Source organism: Strigops habroptila, chromosome 9, assembly GCF_004027225.2.
Source record: "Strigops habroptila isolate Jane chromosome 9, bStrHab1.2.pri, whole genome shotgun sequence".
Classification (NCBI taxonomy): Eukaryota; Metazoa; Chordata; class Aves; order Psittaciformes; family Psittacidae; genus Strigops; species Strigops habroptila.
This window is the reverse complement of record NC_044285.2, coordinates 36,474,165-36,491,700: the sequence shown is the minus strand read 5'-3', so window position 1 is coordinate 36,491,700 and position 17,536 is coordinate 36,474,165. Positions and strand designations below refer to the sequence as shown.

Sequence of the window (17,536 nt, the reverse complement as noted above, 5' to 3'; positions counted from 1 at the left end):
AGCCTCATGTTTCATGGCAGATTGCAGCAAAAAGTCACGTATAAAATGTGTTGGAGAGTGTAAACTTGTCATACAAAGCAACAGATAGGAAATTGGTGTTGCCAAAGAGTAGAATTAATATTAGGAAAATGTATTTTTAAGGAAAAGCAGAAGGTGTCTTAGAATCTAGTCTGAAGCAAGAAGAATTTTATGTGGATGGAAGGATAAGATTAAGATAAGAATTAAAGGAAGTATAATTAGCTTAGGGAAAGAAATTATTCAATTAATGCTCCAACAGATAAGTCTGAGGGAATTGCTGATGTTGACAACATGCCTGTAAAAAGAGAGGTGTTTCAGTCCTGTTAATGAAATCTGTCAGACTGGATAGGTCAAACATGAATACTTGCTATCTTAAAAACTTAGTATGACTGTTCACTGGTGGTGAAAGAGATAAATGTGATTAAGGTTTTTTTTCCTGCTTTGAAATGGAAGTAGAGCTTTCCATCTGAAGAGAGTTTATTAAAACTCTCTTAAGACTGCCATAAACAACATCAGAAGGTATCAAATAGGTAGAAGCCAAGCTTTATGTGTCAGTCTTAACTTGAACCACCAAAGCCAAGAAAATTCTTAGCCAGATATTAAAAACAGCTCTTAACTTCCTTTGCCTTCTGCTGCAGAAATACGTAAGGTCTGCAAAATCTTTACTGGATGCTGGTTTCCTGAATTGTTGCTGTTATGTGCCATGGAATTGCAATACATGGTTTAAAGATCACGGATGTTAAATTGGTGTCAGTGTGGAGAGGGACAGATAAAATATTGCTAGGCCTTGTTTTCATCATGATGTCTCTCTGGTCCTTACTTTAGCAGTGTGCATAGCTTTATAGTAAACCTGGCAGAACTTAGTATTTCACTGTAGTCATGAACTACAAACTATTGGATGTAAGAAAGCAGATCTTTAGTTGAGGAAAAGTGCCACTGAAATCAGTGAGCTGTGACAGCTGACACTAGGTGAGGCTCTGCTTCTCACAATATCCCTAAGTCATGGTGTGTAGAAGTGGTGGATACAGGGCATAACAAAATTATAACGTTTGACAAAATCTAGGCTGATTTTTGGCAGGAAGGGTTAAAGCAATAAGGTCTGAATCTAGGCAAAACAATTTGGTAACTTGTACAGATCAGTGCTTTAATATTTAATAGTATTTAATACCATTTACATGTATTATACAGTGCTTCTCACTGAAGTTTCTTAGAGAAAAATAAATAGGACCCTTCTGTTACTTACAGGTGAAGATGAAACTTTAAGAGCTTGTGACACAAGAAGGAACAAGCATAGATGAATGACAGTATTTGATACTCTCAGAGGATATTTTCAATTTTAGAACAGTTTTGTAGATAAATATTTTTATGGTGGTTTGGTTTCTTCAGGGTAGCCAAGGTGTGGAGCGCTAATTTTGTTTTGCTTGGTTTTGTTCCGTGAAAACAAATGCTTAGAGGGTGTGGATGGTATCATATCTAACGTGCTTATAAACTGTAAACCAAGGTTGACATAAAAGTGTGTAATGTTTAATAATGTTGCTGCACTACTGCTTATTGATACCCCTGATTTTAGGTCCCCAGGAATCCTGACCTCCCAAATGCAGCTCAGGTACAAAAAGAGGAACAAAAGAAGATAGATGAGTCTATGCCTCTGAACACTGAGGAAACTGAAGAGAAAGAAAAGCTTCTAACACAGGTAAAATAAAAACAGCTGAAGTATTTCATCATATATTTTTGATAGTATGGAATATAAATATTAATAATGATAAATATGCACAGGAAAGCTACACTGATGTTACAGAAAGAAGAAATGTAATGATTTGCTTGGTTTTGCTTTGAGGGACCTTTCTTGTCCTTGAACAAGTTTCTTAGTCACATACTATTTCCTTGAACATCTGCAACATTTCTGAGGCAAGGACTTGTATAGTGGATCCACTCAGTGGGTTTCTCCTATATGTATCTACCTTGCATGTTTTCTTATCAAAAAGGGTTTTAATCAGAGAGCTCAAGCCTCTATCAACATATACTTTATTTACAGAGATGCATAAGACATGTCACATCCATTAATTTTGTACCAGTTGAGGTACTGGGCATCATGTTGCTTTTATACTGGGACTGAATCTCTGTCACTAGCTAGTTTCTTGGCTTTTTGGACCGTTATCCTGCCGAGTAGGCTTATTAAAAGCTAAATGTTAAGGAGAAAGTTGTGTCTCAAAGTAACAGGATTTTTTGGTTCAGGAAACTTCCTGTAAAAGAGTTGGAGGTAATGTACCTCGAGAAGAAATTTGCAAGGTCACTATTTGACTGTTATTTTCACCTGTTTATAGTGGAGGAAGTATTTAAGCTGGTGCTGATATACATGGCAATACTGCTGTTAATGATTAAAGAGAAATACTTGTATATGTTGACTTCTTGTAAAGATGCTGTCTAATTGTGGAGTGAGCTTATTAAGCTGGAGAACTGACAGAGTTCCTTGTAGATGTATTTCTGTGATGAAAGAAACTCAGTGCACTACAAATCACTTGTTCGGGCATGTGATTTTCTTGTTTGTTTGTTTGTTTGTTCTTGATGTTTTCTCCTTTCCCTGTCTTTAAATTGTAATGTCTCATTCTTGGATGATGTTTTTGTGCATTGCATCTCACTTAACTGTTGTTCAGTTTTGGATTCGTTTCTTCAGTACATAACAAATTTTCTGTTTGACAGTGCTGTAGAGTTTCCATCTGATTGCAGCTTTTTGGACTAGAGATCATTTCTTGACATACTTATGCTTTCATCCAACTGTTTGTCTGGTTCAAGGTTTGTAAATGTTCAAAGTAGGAGCTCTTGCTTTAGATACTTGCACTACTCTAAGAACTTGTAATGACACTTGCATTGCTGCAGCCTATACTCCAAAGACATTTGTTGCTTGTATCTGCTGAAAGGTGACTTAAAATTACAGTAACCTGTCACTGAGCTTGTTTCTTTGGTGAAATACCACATAAAAAGTTTAAAAGGAAAGAAGACTAAAGACTTCTTACTAATGCATGTGGAGTCATGCTCAGAAATAACTCTTTAGACTATTAAGGATTCAGTAATAAACTCTGGATAGTACAAGTTTATGGAAATCCTGAAAGAGCATTAACCACTGTAATTATGTGACATGGCAGAGGCATTGCCAACTGTGGCAAATAATACATGCATAAGACAAAAATTTGCAAAATGTTTCCCTTCTACCTGGTAATGTCTTCTTGACCTCTTGCTGCTCACAGGGTTTTACAAACTGGAATAAGAGAGACTTTAACCAGTTTATTAAAGCTAATGAGAAATATGGCCGTGACGATATAGACAATATTGCCCGTGAGGTGGAAGGAAAGTCACCTGAAGAGGTCATCGAGTATTCAGGTTTGTGATGTTTTGAGATGTTTCTTACTAACGTGGCATCACCATCATTTTTGCTACATGTTCTTTTTAAAATTACAAGATGTAGAATTGGATCTATGTAAGAATAATATTTTGAAGTTCATGACGGTTTCTTTTCAGAAGATTTAATTCTATTAGGTTGAATTTGCAGCATATAAATACACCTTCAGCTGCCTTCATCCCTTCTTAGTCAAAATTTGGAACTTGGCATAGTTAATTTACATTGACAACATGGTCTTGCAGAATCATGAAGTTGCCTTATAGTGGCAACATTCTTCTTTATGCTGTGAGTATATATGTTATTTTAGCTAGTACACTGTGTCTTCATTTTTTTTGTATTTACACAAAAAACTTTGCATTTCACAAATTACCTTTTGCATTTTTAGCTGTTTTCTGGGAACGTTGTAATGAACTACAGGACATCGAGAGGATTATGGCTCAAATTGAACGAGGAGAGGCAAGAATTCAGCGGAGGATCAGTATTAAGAAAGCCCTCGATGCCAAAGTAATCATTGCAGGGTTATATTTGTTTTGTGTTTGTGTTTGGTTTTTTGTTTTGTTTTGCAGCTGACTTGTTCCAAATTCCTTCAGAAAAGGAATAGTTGGGGATGTGAGTTCTAACGTTTTTGTATAGCGTATACGATGTATCAGTAATCTACACTAATATGTAACAAGTCGATGTAATATTGTATATTTAATAGTCCTTATTTTTGTTTTGCATTCAGATTGCAAGGTATAAAGCACCTTTTCATCAGCTGCGTATTCAGTATGGAACAAACAAAGGGAAAAACTACACAGAAGAGGAAGACAGATTTTTGATATGCATGTTGCACAAGATGGGCTTTGACAAAGAAAATGTGTACGAGGAACTAAGGCAGTGTGTGCGCAATGCTCCTCAGTTCAGATTTGACTGGTTTATCAAATCCAGAACTGCCATGGTAGGTATCAGTTATGTGGACTAAGTCATTATATCAAGCACCATCACATAAAATTTGGATTTGTACCAGAATATTGGAGTCTAGGAAACAAGTGCTGAAAGATTAACTTTGGTTTTTATTCTCATTTCTAGTTTTTAATAAAGTAACCTTTTCCCTTAGTACAGCAAACACCACAATACAGCTGAAACAAACAGATCAGGAAACCTGCCAGGCTGAGGTCTCATGTAATCCAAAGTGATTAATGCAGGGGTAGACTATCCTTACAAATATCCATGTTACATTTACTGTAAACTAAAAGTTTTATGAAACAATGTCTCTTAAAATATGACTGCGTTTCAGAGTTAATGGACAATATTAAAGCCTGAAAACATCTTAATTATATACTCTTTTTCTAATATTGGTACTTTATTTCTAAAAGCATGAGGAAATTAATGATTCATGTAAGAATCATTGAAGCATTTGTAGTAGTGAATAAGAATTATCACATGCAAGTGCTTAAACTTTTTTCATACTGTTCTGAAGATTTTGTTAATACTTAGAGAATATAATACAAGTTTGATGGCAAGTAGACTAGTACTCTGAATTTTAGTTGTATTTTTTGTCCCTCCTCTGTCTGAAGAGCAGAGCCATCCTTTCAAATTTTGTGTGGTTTTTTGTTTTGTTTTTTAGTCATTAAGTGGGAAGTGATAACACGTTAGTGTGCTGAAGAAGCTTTGGTGGTTGCAAATAATAAGCTATGTAGGTACCACCCTCAGAATATGGGACTCTCTTAATGATAAAAAGCTGTTAGCTCTGCTCTGGAATGTTTGCTTGAATCTCCCTGATTCAGTTCCTTTTTCTTAGGAGTAAAATGTAAGTCTGTGCACCTTACATAAGAAACAGGTGCATTTTCATGTGGATGTATTTATATGGGAAAAATGTGTTGGGTTTTTTTTAATTATACTGGAAATAACTTTATCTTACTCACTTGCAATGAGTGAGAGCATTTTTTTGTCTGCTTGAATACAAAACCACATTGCTCTTGGCTGATACAAAGGAGTGGAGCACACTGTCCCTTATACAGCTGTTATAGGTTCTCCCCATTGTCTTCTAAGCAAATTAAATGCTACGTTGCAATCATGTAACTTAAATGTAATTTCATATATAAATCTGGATTTTTTAGTAGTTTAGTGTAACAGTTGCAGAACCACTGTGCCTTCTTGTTTACTGTCTTCATTTCCTGGCTTCAGGATTTGTATATAAAATGTTCTTTCAGAGTTCTGGGTACAGTACCAAGAATAAATAAAACGTAAAATATTTTAAATGTGTATTTGAACAGGTGGGAACATTTTCTTTTCCCAGTGCTACTTATAATTATGCAATACAATTTCTGCTTGATATTTCAGCAATTAAAGTGTTTCTGGATAGTGCAGCGGTGAGCCCTCAATTAGAAAGAATTACAGGCTTTACTTGCTAAAATGTCTGTTTGAAGAAATACTGTATTTTTAAATTATGTCCATAAAGAGAGAAACCTCTAATATTTAGTCTGTTAGGAAGTTTCTTTTAAATTGTCTATGGAGGAATCCATTGAAGTAAATCATAGAAATGGGTACTAGAAATTAAAATGTAGCTCAACATTTAATATTAGTTGCCATATAGTTAGGCAACTATAATTGAGTAGAGTTAAGTATTTGATTGAAATCTTGCAGATCCTTATGTTCTGTGTAATTTTCTTCTTTAAAGGAGATGGGAATTATTGCTAAAGTGTAGGAATGTGTTCTGTGGTGTCTAATGTTGAAATTGAGGCACTGGGGATATAGCGAAACTTTTGGCTTACATTTTCTCTTAAAAGTCTATTCATTAATATTTTGTTTTTTCTGCTATTGCAACGGTTGAATAGTATGAAATACCAAGCGAAAGTAATCTTTTCCCTTTCAATGCGCATTTAATTTTAAGTGTTTTATATTGCCATGATATGTATGGTTTCAAAGTTCATAACTACCAACCGCTGATGTATTTTATGTATTCAAATATCCTGACATTTGTGGAAGTATGAATTTCTGTGGGTCCATTTTTGCACTAGTTTGGTAATTTTTATGCAGAAATGTGCTGGAAAGTCCACTTGGGTATCAAGAATGATGAACCAAGTATAAATACAAGTCTTTATAAAGGCATAAATAGTAAATTCAGTGAAAGTGGGTAAAACTTCTTAGAATACTGAAATTCACGTTTTCAATCAAACTGATACGAAACAAGGTAGAAATGGCAGAATAATTCTGAAAAGGATTTGCAGGCTCTTTGGGAAAACTTTGTTCTACTAACCACTAGATGTCTCTTCAATTCCATATAACTAGCTAATTCATCTTCCATCTTATTGCTGTTTCTTCTCCTTCTGAATATTTCTGTTTGTAAAACAACAATTCTGCTTCATTTATTTATTCCAAAACCAGATGGTTTACCCAAAATGTAAGTTTTCAAAGAGATTGAGAGCACCTAAATGGCCAAATTTTTAATTTTTTAACCAGGCCCAGAGGTTTACGTTTTTAAGTTTAGTCATTATTGTTCTTTTATTTCTGTCCTTGCCGGAAGAATGCAAAATATCATGGCAGTAGTGAATCATGTATCTGTTTTCTGAAGGCATAAATTATGAACATTCTCATTTTGCTTTCTGCAAACCCTACCCAGTGTAAGACAAATGACTCCTTTGTGAATACAGGGATATATGGGCCTGTTGACAGAGCTTAGGACTACTTTCACTCCCAGGTCAGCATTTCTGCCTTCAGTCACACAGAAGGTGATGGTTCAATGCTCCCATCTTGTTGCAATGCTAGTCTTTATAGCTATGAAGGGTGAGTGAAGTACGAAGGGTGAGCAAAGTACATTTTGTCTCTTTCCATCCTAAAGAGAAAAGTAGCAGGCCCCACTGAATAAAATCTCATCTCTAAAGGTGCCAGCATTTTAAACTCTAAAGTATGTTTTTATAGTAATAAAAATGAAATGCATCAGTCCATATTGAAATTTCAGTAGCTCGGTGCAGGGTTTGTCATGCAGATTCTTTCTGATGGTAGGTGTAGAAGAAACCTGTTGTGCATGTCACATCTCACTGTCAACTGCTTCTGTGATTCTCCAAGAGAAAAATTGTTTTTGAGTCCATCCTCTGTCCGCAGCAGATGTTCTGGAGTACTCCATCTGGATTGTCCTAACCATGAACCTGTACGCTTTAATAAATGCATGTATTTATGCAAGTATTTTTCCCGCAGGAAAGAGGAGGATTTTTCTTAGTGCTTAGGCAAATGAATCAAGGTTATTTTCTTAGTCCTTTCTGATTAATTGCTTGCCTTGAATTTAACAACAAACTTAGTTTCTCATATACTAGAAAGGATATAGCTGATTGTTATTATGGAACAGCTTGTTATCAGTCTTCACCTACAGCTCCTAAGTCTTTGAGTGCAATGTACACAATCTAAATGATGTAAAGTGCTTGTGATGTACAGACAATCATCTCTCTACTACTTTTACTTCTTATCATCTCTTCAGCTATAGAGTGTAGGGTTTGGGTTAGAGGTTCTCATTTGTTTGCAGATGCAATGTATGTTGGGATGGCTTGCACTGAAAAGTTTTCTCAGACTTGTTGCCTTTTATCTAAAAACTGTTGTGTGGATGGAATTTGAAGATTATTTTTTTTTTTTGTTGGTTTGAAGTATTTTAGCTCCAGCCAGGACTGTCACATTCCAGGGCACAAGCGTGGCACCCTAATTTATGGTTGAACCTGTACTGGGGGGGAGCGTGGAGTTACTTTTTCAATGCATGTGGTAGGAATGACTCCTTATAATACTCTGTTTGCAAAATGGTATGTATCAGACTGCAAAGGTTTCCAGTAGGAAGTTGTAAAAGAAAATGTCCTGAAGAAACTTGCTTTTGTGGTAAGAAATACTCATGGCGGTGGCAGGATTCTCTGTGTCCATTCTGGATTTCATCCATGGCCATGGAGCATCCTTCATAGAGGAATCTGTGGAAACCACAGAACTTCAGGAGTGTGATTAAGCTTGAGGAGGGTATTAATATCTCAAAGATGAGTCATATGCTTGACTGTTTCATAACATTCAGGATCAAGAAAGTATGCAGGCTGCATCATTATCCATCATGTTACATGATGGTTGAAAGCAATATACAGGTTACAGATGCTGGAGAAAATGGGGACTAATTCTGAGGCAGAAAAGGTCACCTGTTCACTTCATTGCAAATGGACCAGTTGTAGGTTAAGATTTATGCTATTAGATAATTCTAGGATAGCTTGTTGTTCAACAAATTGCTTCATTAAAATTTAATAGAGATAAGGCATATTTTCCATCTTTTTTCCTGAGAAAAAGATTCCTGCTTAGATTTGCAAAGAAACCCTATGGAACTACTGTTCTCAATGTACATAGAACATACTGAAGTATTTTTTAATGTATAAATGACCTTTTGACATTTAATCAATTTCAGGTGACTTGGAAGTCTTGAATGGTAGAAGTATTTAGGGCCTTCTACTTTTGGGTGCTGTTTGACTTAAAAATACAACAGTGAATTCGTATTATAAGACTGAACTAGTTTTTTTAGAGCTCTACGATGTCTTATCACAAGAAAACTAGTCTGTGTGCTGCAGAAAAGTATTGCTTAAGATGGGATTCCTTTTTAAGACAAATTCCCTTTTGTCTCTGCTTTAAAGATGTACTTGGAGACCTCTTTTACTAAAACCTGGCATAGTATGCTGGCAGGCTATAATTTGCTTCATCAAAACAAGATGAAAGATCTTGGGGTGTCAGTTTGGAAGATACAGGCAATCCTGAAAACTTCTTGTCAGGAATTTGAATATCGTAGTAAATATCTCTCCCTGTTTGTAAAGAAAATTGCACTAAGGTAAGACAGATGAACAATAACTAAGCTAATCTTACCAGTAGGTGAATATTGAAAGGTTTTGGAAAGCGTAAGTATGTTGTAATTCAGGAATTTTCAATATATTTATGTAAATTAGATAATTTGTATGATGTATTTAGAGAATTTGATGTTTTCTGTTTCCTTAGGAGTTTCAGAGACGCTGCAATACTCTCATATCATTAATAGAAAAAGAAAACATGGAAATTGAGGAAAAAGAAAGAGCTGAAAAGAAGAAGAGAGGAGCAAAAGTTACAGCAGTATGTTTAACAGCACTTAGTTTACTTCTAGTGGGGTGAAGTTCAATTCTTTTGTTAGAAAAGGCAAAAGATAATTGTATCCACTAATTGGTTTAAATTGAAATATTAAATTGAAATATTTGTCTGTTCACAACTTTCCTAGTTTTTCATGTAGGAATTCTCAATTCATAGTATTTTTGGGCTTTGCCCTCCCAATAAGAGTCTTTTATTTAAGCAGCAGAGGAATACTCTTTAAGAAAATATAGCACTGCCCTCTTTCTGCCTACATACTACATCATGTTTCCTTTAATTTAATCTGATTGTTATTCCTCCCCCACATAGTAGTTCCTGGAAGAAGAAATAAGTGCTTTTATCTTAAAGAGCTGTAATGTTTAGAACAGAATTGTGTATAAGTCAAGGTCCTGATCTTGTAATCCAGTTCATGATATGTGTGGTACCTGTACCATTAAGACCTTGTGATTTCAAAAAGATAGAAAGGGAAGTGGAATTAAATGTCTAAAGCTGGGATTTTTGTTTGCACTTTCATCACATCCTACCAAGCTGAATTGAAATATGTAGTACATTGGAGTCCCTCATCTTCTTTTTGAATAGTTAGTGAAGTATGTCAAATTATTTTTCTTTTATATAATGCCACCATTTCCTTGAATTTATAAATTTCTCTCTCTCTCTGCTTCCCCCCGCCTCCCCTTTTTTTTCAGTCACAGAAGAGAAAAGCAGATTTGGCTACTGAGAACTCTGGAAAAAAAGATGCTAAGAAAGTGAAGTCGTAAACCTGAAAATTGAATGCTAAATGTAAAACTGCCACATTCTTCTCTCCATCTACAAGTATTAATTGCCAAGTTCTTTGTAATCATGGTACTCCCCCAAATCCCCCGGTTTAATTTTGCAGAGTTTGTATACTTTACAGTGTCTTTCTTTACCTAAAATGTGTAGCTTTATATCTTATGCATTCCAGTATTTTTGTGTACTGTAATTTTGTGAGTTTCATGTCTTCGGCAAAAATTCACTCAGTCCTTGTTTTTTTGAAGCTTGTGCTGAGGTTTTAGCTTTTATATGTTTTATATGCCTGCTGCTTTGAAAGAAAACCTAGATTCTATAGCTGTATTATTGTTGTTTCATATTTTAATTTATATGGCTGTTGGAAAATAAACTGACTTATTTCAAGAGAAATATACTTCACCTTTGTTTTCCCTACCCTCTCTCCCTTTTTTGCATAGCTACATTTAGAATGAATGTTAAGGTTTGTATAATTGTGCCTTCATCATTGATCAGATTATTTTCAGAGGAGTACTTAGGATCAGGAGCATGACAGAACAAAAAAAATCTAATTAGACTGACATCCTTGTTTGCTCTCAGCATTAAATTGACATTTTTCTCTGAGTGGGTCAAAAGGAAAGCCAGCAAATACTTATACTTTGGGTGTTTTTTCTTCTTTGTCAGTGGTTTCTGCTGGGCTTCATACATGCTGAAAACACAGGGGTGAGGTGTTTTTCGGAATGACCTCTAGACGAGAAACTTTCCTATGCCTAACAAACAGAAGTAGTCAACTAACAACTTATTTTTTAAGTAAACAAACGAAATAATTCATCTTCTGGTTGGTAGGCTGCTCAGCTCTGCTGGCTTGCGGCTAAAAGATCTTTGTTGGCTCTAATTATCTCTGCTAACTTTCTGCTTTTACTTTTGATTCACCATGTCAGTCGGAAGCAATGGGGATATGTTATGGAGTGCTCCTTTTTAGTATTTCTATTTTAATGAAGGGATGAAAGTGTTGGATGTATGACTTTTTGACTTTGGAAGAGACAAAGAATGGCCTTTATTAAGCAGGTTTATAGTTTCTACTCACCTTGGAGTCTCTGCCTTCCAGATCAGTTTGAACAAGTGACAGTGACATCTAATGTTTTACTTTAATCTTCTGTCTCTGATCTGGTGTTTAGTATGGACCTTGCTACAGTGAGACATGCCCTTATAATGTCAAGTCTAGATTAATGCAGTGTGCTTTACATGGTACTTCCCTTGAAGACTAATTGTAAATTTCCTCTAGTACAGTTTGCTTCCTTCCGTGGTTTGAGTTGTTTTGAGATGGGGAAAAAAACCTCTTTAAACTCTTGGTATTTTCACATTTTGCATTTGCTACCTTCTTCTGTATTTGTAAAGTGCAGAATTTCTTATAAAGTTCTTGAGTCTTAGGACAGAGTTCTGCCCATATTCTTTTATATCACTTAAAATATATTGGAATGTCTTTTGAAGTTTTATGGGATTAATCTCTGTAAGCTTGATGAGTAATTCCCAGCCTTTTTAGGTAGTCTGTGTTTAAGGTTTGGGGCAAATGGGTGTGATGACTTGGTTGAGCATTTTGAAAGATGAATGATTTGATTTTGTATTTTGGAACGGAGCTTTTGTCTGGGGACCAGGTTATTAATTATTTCACTGGGCTTTAATTTGTGAGTCTTGTAGCATAAAAAAGGGTATTCATCTGTTGAGATTCATCTGATGAGAGCTTCATCTAATAATGATGGGGCACAACTTTCAGAGAGAAGGTTAGTGATGGGTGTCAGTGCATACTTTGAAATGAGTATGCAACCTAGATGGGAGAGGTCTGCTCAGAAAAGAAGGCTGTCTTTTCAAATAGAATTTTTGGTATTGGAGTAGTTGACATCCTGCTTTATCCTTGGGAGAAGGACGTCCCATCTAATTATGGGCTGGAAAAAGGCTGTGCAGCTACATACATATATAATCACAAGTCCCTGGAGCATTGCTATTAATAGAGAGAGGAAGATGCCTTATTTACATTTGTGTTTTGGCTCCCATGTCATTCAGTAAGTTTCTAGCCTGAAATTATAAAATCAATTAAGAAGAGGTGGGAAATAAAGGCTGGAAGAGCCAGTTGAATCTTTATTGAACTATATGGGTAGGTCTAGACCTTATTCCATTGCTCCTATTTAGCATCAGGTGAATATTTTAATGTTTAAGTCTTGAAATAAGTGTATTCTGGTTTGGTTTATTGTAGATTAGCTTTGTTTGACGTGCACGTTTTTGTGTGTCCAGTTTCTCTGTGTTGCAAAGTGTATGAAACATCGTAAAATGGTAATATCTCAATGTGTTCTTTTATGCCGATTTCTTGGTTTGAGTTACCACCTGAGTTAATGTTCACTCTTCTCCTCATTCAATGACATGATATACTAGCTATATAGCAAAAGATCATGGAATTGTTCTTCTAGATATTATCCTCTTGATCAGACAGCTTCTCTGAAGAATGATAGATGCTCCCAGGAACTATCTGTTATCTCTTCGAGTCTGTAGTTCCTAGTTAAACTGAATGTGCTGTTGAACAACAGTCCTTGAGAGCACTTGTATGCTATATACTAGTTCCTCAGCATATTGAGTCTTCCCATCCATCATGTCCCACAGTGATAACTAAAGAAAATTGCTAACAGCTGCTGGTCAGGATTAAAGTAAAATGGATCTTTCTTTTCCTTTTTCATTCTTCTGGTTGCAGATATACACACAGTATGTGCCTAGCAGTGTCTAAATGATATGCTGCTGTGACTCAAAATTAGATGGACTCAAGTAAAGGAGTCTTCCTACTTTTAACTAATATTTTCTTAGATGAGGAATACTGTTTGTAAGAAATTTGTAAGCACTGAATGTAATGTGATGCAAAACTTCTGGAAAGTCTGGGCCTTCAGGCAATTTGAGAGTTGCCAAAAAAAATTACATATATAAAATTTTGAAAAGAATTTCTCTTTTCCTTTGAGTAGACAACCAAAACTGGATTGTGTTAGCATTAGGCTTGAAAAATAAAAAGCAATCTAACACCTTTCACACATCAGGCAGTGCAACTTTCCATCCTGGGAGAGGTCACAACAGTTGTATTCTTTTTTCTTTTCACATATTCATCACTTTCAAATAATCAGTCCTTTGATTTTGTTAGTGATGACAAAGTCACACAGCTGACCATCTTCATTATATTTAATTTCAGTTATTATAATAACATAGAGAAGGAGTGAAGCTTCTCCCTGATGGTAGTATTAGGCCATCTATAGATACTGTTGGCACAAGTAGCGTTACTATACTAAAATATTAAGTAAGAGTTTTCTCTTGTAGATTAGCATTGCTTGTTTGATTTAGTGCTAATGCTGGTTATGGTTTAAAAACAATCCAGCTTTCAGTCCTGGAGATCATAAGCAAGGGAGTGCAGTATAGGGAAATTAATCAGAAGCTTTCTAAATGTCTGATGGAAGTAACTTCTGTTGTGCAGCTCCTGCTGTGCACTGCTGTGATGCAGGGGCTCTCTGTGTATACCTCTTCCCCAGGTTCAGTGGCAGGATTAGGTGCTTTCAGTGATCAAAAATTAATGCCAAAGCTAAAAAGGGTGGGCCTTACAGGTTGAAAAAGCATATGGAATTTTGCAGTCGGCAGCAGTGTGTGTGAATGTAAAATGTTGTGGTTGGTGCAGATGTTGGCACTTGTGATGTTGGAAGGGATTGATCACTGACTCTAGTTCCGATCTGGTTAAGATAGCTTGACAGTTGTTACCTTTTACTTAAGTTTATCTAGTCCATGTACTTAGCTTCAAGCATGTATGTAAATGCTTTGGTGGGTCACAGTTATACTGTTTGATATGTTCTTTTTCTGACAGAGTTAGTTGAACTTGGTTTGCATATTTTTAAATGTAATGTACTCTTTAAATGCATTTGCATGATATTCATCCTTTCATAAGAGCCTTAATAGGAGTAATATTTGCTGCCTCAAAGGTATGTCTACATCGTGTTGTTGAAAAATAACTTCTGAACTTTTTCGAAGTGAGATTTGTTTCTTAAGCTGTACATACATGACAATAAAAGTTAATATAAACCTGCTGTCTTCTGGTAATTATCCTTCTGGTACAGATGGGCCCATCTCCTTGGATACTGTTCAAAATAATGTGATTTTTGTTTGGTTGCTCTTGTACCTCTCATAACCTTCAGACTGGTAGCTTGAACGTAAGGGGAGGGTGTGTGGCAGTTCCACATCTGCTTTCAAACTTCCTAATTTCCTGTAATCTAAAACACTAGTAGTACCTGTATTCTTGTGACAGCCTCGCTTGTGTTGTCTCTCAGTATGGTATGGTTCAATGTATGTTCATCCTGTATTAAAGTATACTACTGGTTTTGTGTTATTCCATACCTCTGGTGTGTTACTAAAATAAATACTTTAGATCTTAAGTCTAGAGACACAGAACGGTAGGGCCCAGGAATTTCATCACTGCAGCTGCTGATCCCTAGTATAGATGTGCTGGGTATTCTGGTTGGAGAGGTGCTTGCCCTAAATGAATGCTCAGTTTTCTGCTTTTTTTCTCAGGGTGACCCCCTATAAAAAAAGGAGAGATGATACAGAGCTCCGGAACACCAATTTGTCCTGGCATTGACTGGTAGCAATTCTGTCTGCTTCACAGTGAATTTGATGCCAGCTCTTCTGGAGAGGATGCTCTGTTCAAACGTCAGAGCTTCTAATGGGAACAGTGATTCTGTCTGCAGAGCTAGTCAGTAGCTGTGGAGTTTGGTATTGTCATGTTCTCAGTGTATGCATTCAGTGGTTTTGGGAAGGTCAGGCTACAGACACCTTTTTCAGGGAGCAGACCTTTTTGTTTCTACATGGCCGTTTCTTGCCATAAGAAAACAGCCTGAAAAGTCATCTTAATTTATCTTCTCATTTGTTAATTAGGTGCACACAGCTGAAGGCCACAAAGTCTCAAATTCCACTCAGCGGTTTGGGAAATGGCATTCATTATGTGTCTTCCTTCTCAGGCTTAATAGGTGGATATTCTTCGGGGAGGATTCGGAGTCCACTAAGGCTTCTGTTTCTCTTTCCTTAGAGCTGCTGCTATCACACTTTAAGACAGCCTACTGAATTTCTAGATAACGTTGATTCTCATGTCTTAGGTTTTTTGTGGGCTTTTTGTTGTGAGGTTTGATTGGTGTGTTTTGTTGTTTTGGGGTTTTTTTTCCTTTTGTCATTTCTGCTTAGGAAAAGATAAAAAGTGTATTGAATGCTGAGTATTTCAAATTACTGAAACAATCCTGAGGTTGATAGTCCTTAGACTCATAAAATTTGTAGTTAAGATTTTGTGAAGATAGTGTAAAATGTGTTGCACACTGGTGCTTTATGAATTTTATGGAACTCGTACAAAATTCCAAGAATATATCCATGCTGTTAGCAGCCAGTCCTCACTTCATAAGAAATATAATACAGATTTTTTTCAAATAGTAACTCATTACTTGAAGAAACGGTGTTATAAATTTTTAATTGTAATTCACCTTGAGGAACTGCCTATGAAGTACTGTCATCTCAGTGTCGTGTTCTAACCCAAGCCAGCAACAAAGCCCCACACAGCCGCTTGCTCACTCCTCCCTGGTAGCAGGATGAGGGAGAGAGTTGGAAGGGTAAAAGTGAGAAAATTGCTGGGTTGAGATTAAGACAGTTTAATAAGGCGACAGCCAAACACACACAAGCAAAGCAAAACAAGGGATTCACTCAAGAATCTGCTTCAAAAGTCTTAACGCTGCAGGGATCTCTTAGCATGGCTGTTGGTATGAGCATGCGCTTCCCTGCCTGCACCGCACCATCTCCCCTCTTATGCAGTTAGCTCCTTTCAAACTAAAGGAGCACATCAGGCACAAACCTGATGGGGTTTGTGCCTGTCCCTTTTCTGCTCGGGGTGGCAGGAGAAGCCCTTTGGGCTGGTGGCTGACCCTGACCTTTCTGTCTTGAGGTGACACTTGTGTCTGGTCCTGGCCCTGAAAAAGGCTGTTCATGGGCTTGGAAACCTTGAGTGCCCTGCAGCATTTTAAACCTGTGGATTAGTATTTTCAGTCCGTACATTGTCCCCAGCACAAGGGAGGCTGTTGCTTGTCTGGTCTTCCCTTCTGCCCTTTTGAAGGCACTTGTTGCTCTCCCCTGTGGAATCTGCATGGTCCCTGGACACTCCAGTCCTGGAGCTGGATACGGAGCCGTGCTCTGCATGCTGAACTGCTCGCAAGGCTGGAGAATGAAAAAGAGACAAGAAGTTGCAAGTTATTACTGTAACCTGCTTTCAAGTATTGACTGGTGTTTGGATAGTGGCGTGGTCAAGGAGCAGGAAGATGCACAGGTATGTGTGGTGTGCTTGGTAAAACACTGCTTTCGGTTGAGAAGAAGCCTTTGCTTCCAGGCCACATTTCAAATCCTGCTGGGTCAGTTGACATCATGGATATTTTCATGAGGAGGCTCCTTGGGAACCTGTCCAAATTAACAGATTGGGTGTCTTGGCACAATTCCCAGTTATTGTGCTAACTCTGCTCTCGCAGCAGGCTCCTCTTCTGACATTTGAAACATGGAGGGAAAAGGTTAAATCTTGGAAACAATCACCCATGCCAGGCTGGGTTGAGAGCTGGGCTGGGAAACTCTGTAATTAACTGGAGGTTGGTGGCTGAACCTATCTATTTTTATTGGTAGTAACCTGAAATTTAAAGTACAGCTGCTGTAACATGCTGCTGAGCGATCGGGGTTACCACCGAAGGCGCTGGAGCTGTGTGCGCCTCAGGATGGAGCGTAGCCTGTGAAGGCAACAGTCAGCTTGTCTCCTCTTACTTTCCCTGTTTGCAGTGTGCTCGTGCTTTTTCCCATTCAGACCACGGGATCTAAAAGGAGGAAATCTGAGGATGGAGCTGATCCCACTGCCTGTGGATGAGGCTGGTGGCGTGGCAGTGCTGAGGCGCTCTTTGCAGTGCCTGATGTTTTTGTCCTGATGGGGCTGCAGCCCAGCTGCCTCCTCAGGGTTTGCCAGTCCTTACGAAGTGTACCTGCAAAGCATGTAGCTACCTGGCTGATTACCACAAGGGTCAATTTGAGTAGGTCTTCCTGTCTGAAAATTACATTATATTCAACTTAAAAGGCCCATAGCAAAGTTTTAAACTAAGTTATGAGCTGATGTGGTGCTCAGTGAAATACTTGGAGAGCTCAGAGCCAGCCCGCAAGCACTGTGCTGACTTATATTCATCTGCATTCGACTTC

At 37.2% G+C, this 17,536-nt stretch overlaps 1 protein-coding gene across 2 annotated transcripts in view; it reads left to right on the top strand.

Annotated features, from left to right (window-relative positions):
- Window positions 1-14,359, top strand: part of SMARCA1 (SWI/SNF related, matrix associated, actin dependent regulator of chromatin, subfamily a, member 1) — a 34,371-nt gene extending 20,012 nt beyond the window's left edge. The window contains exons 19-24 of one of the 2 annotated variants that reach the window (XM_030497148.1): window positions 1,589-1,711; window positions 3,264-3,396; window positions 3,801-3,919; window positions 4,140-4,352; window positions 9,395-9,505; window positions 10,204-14,359. In XM_030497148.1, the coding sequence (XP_030353008.1) occupies window positions 1,589-1,711; window positions 3,264-3,396; window positions 3,801-3,919; window positions 4,140-4,352; window positions 9,395-9,505; window positions 10,204-10,275 (771 nt within the window). In that variant the 3' untranslated portion in view covers window positions 10,276-14,359. The other variant, XM_030497149.1, reaches the window with a different exon arrangement.
- The last annotated feature ends 3,177 nt before the right edge of the window (window positions 14,360-17,536 follow it).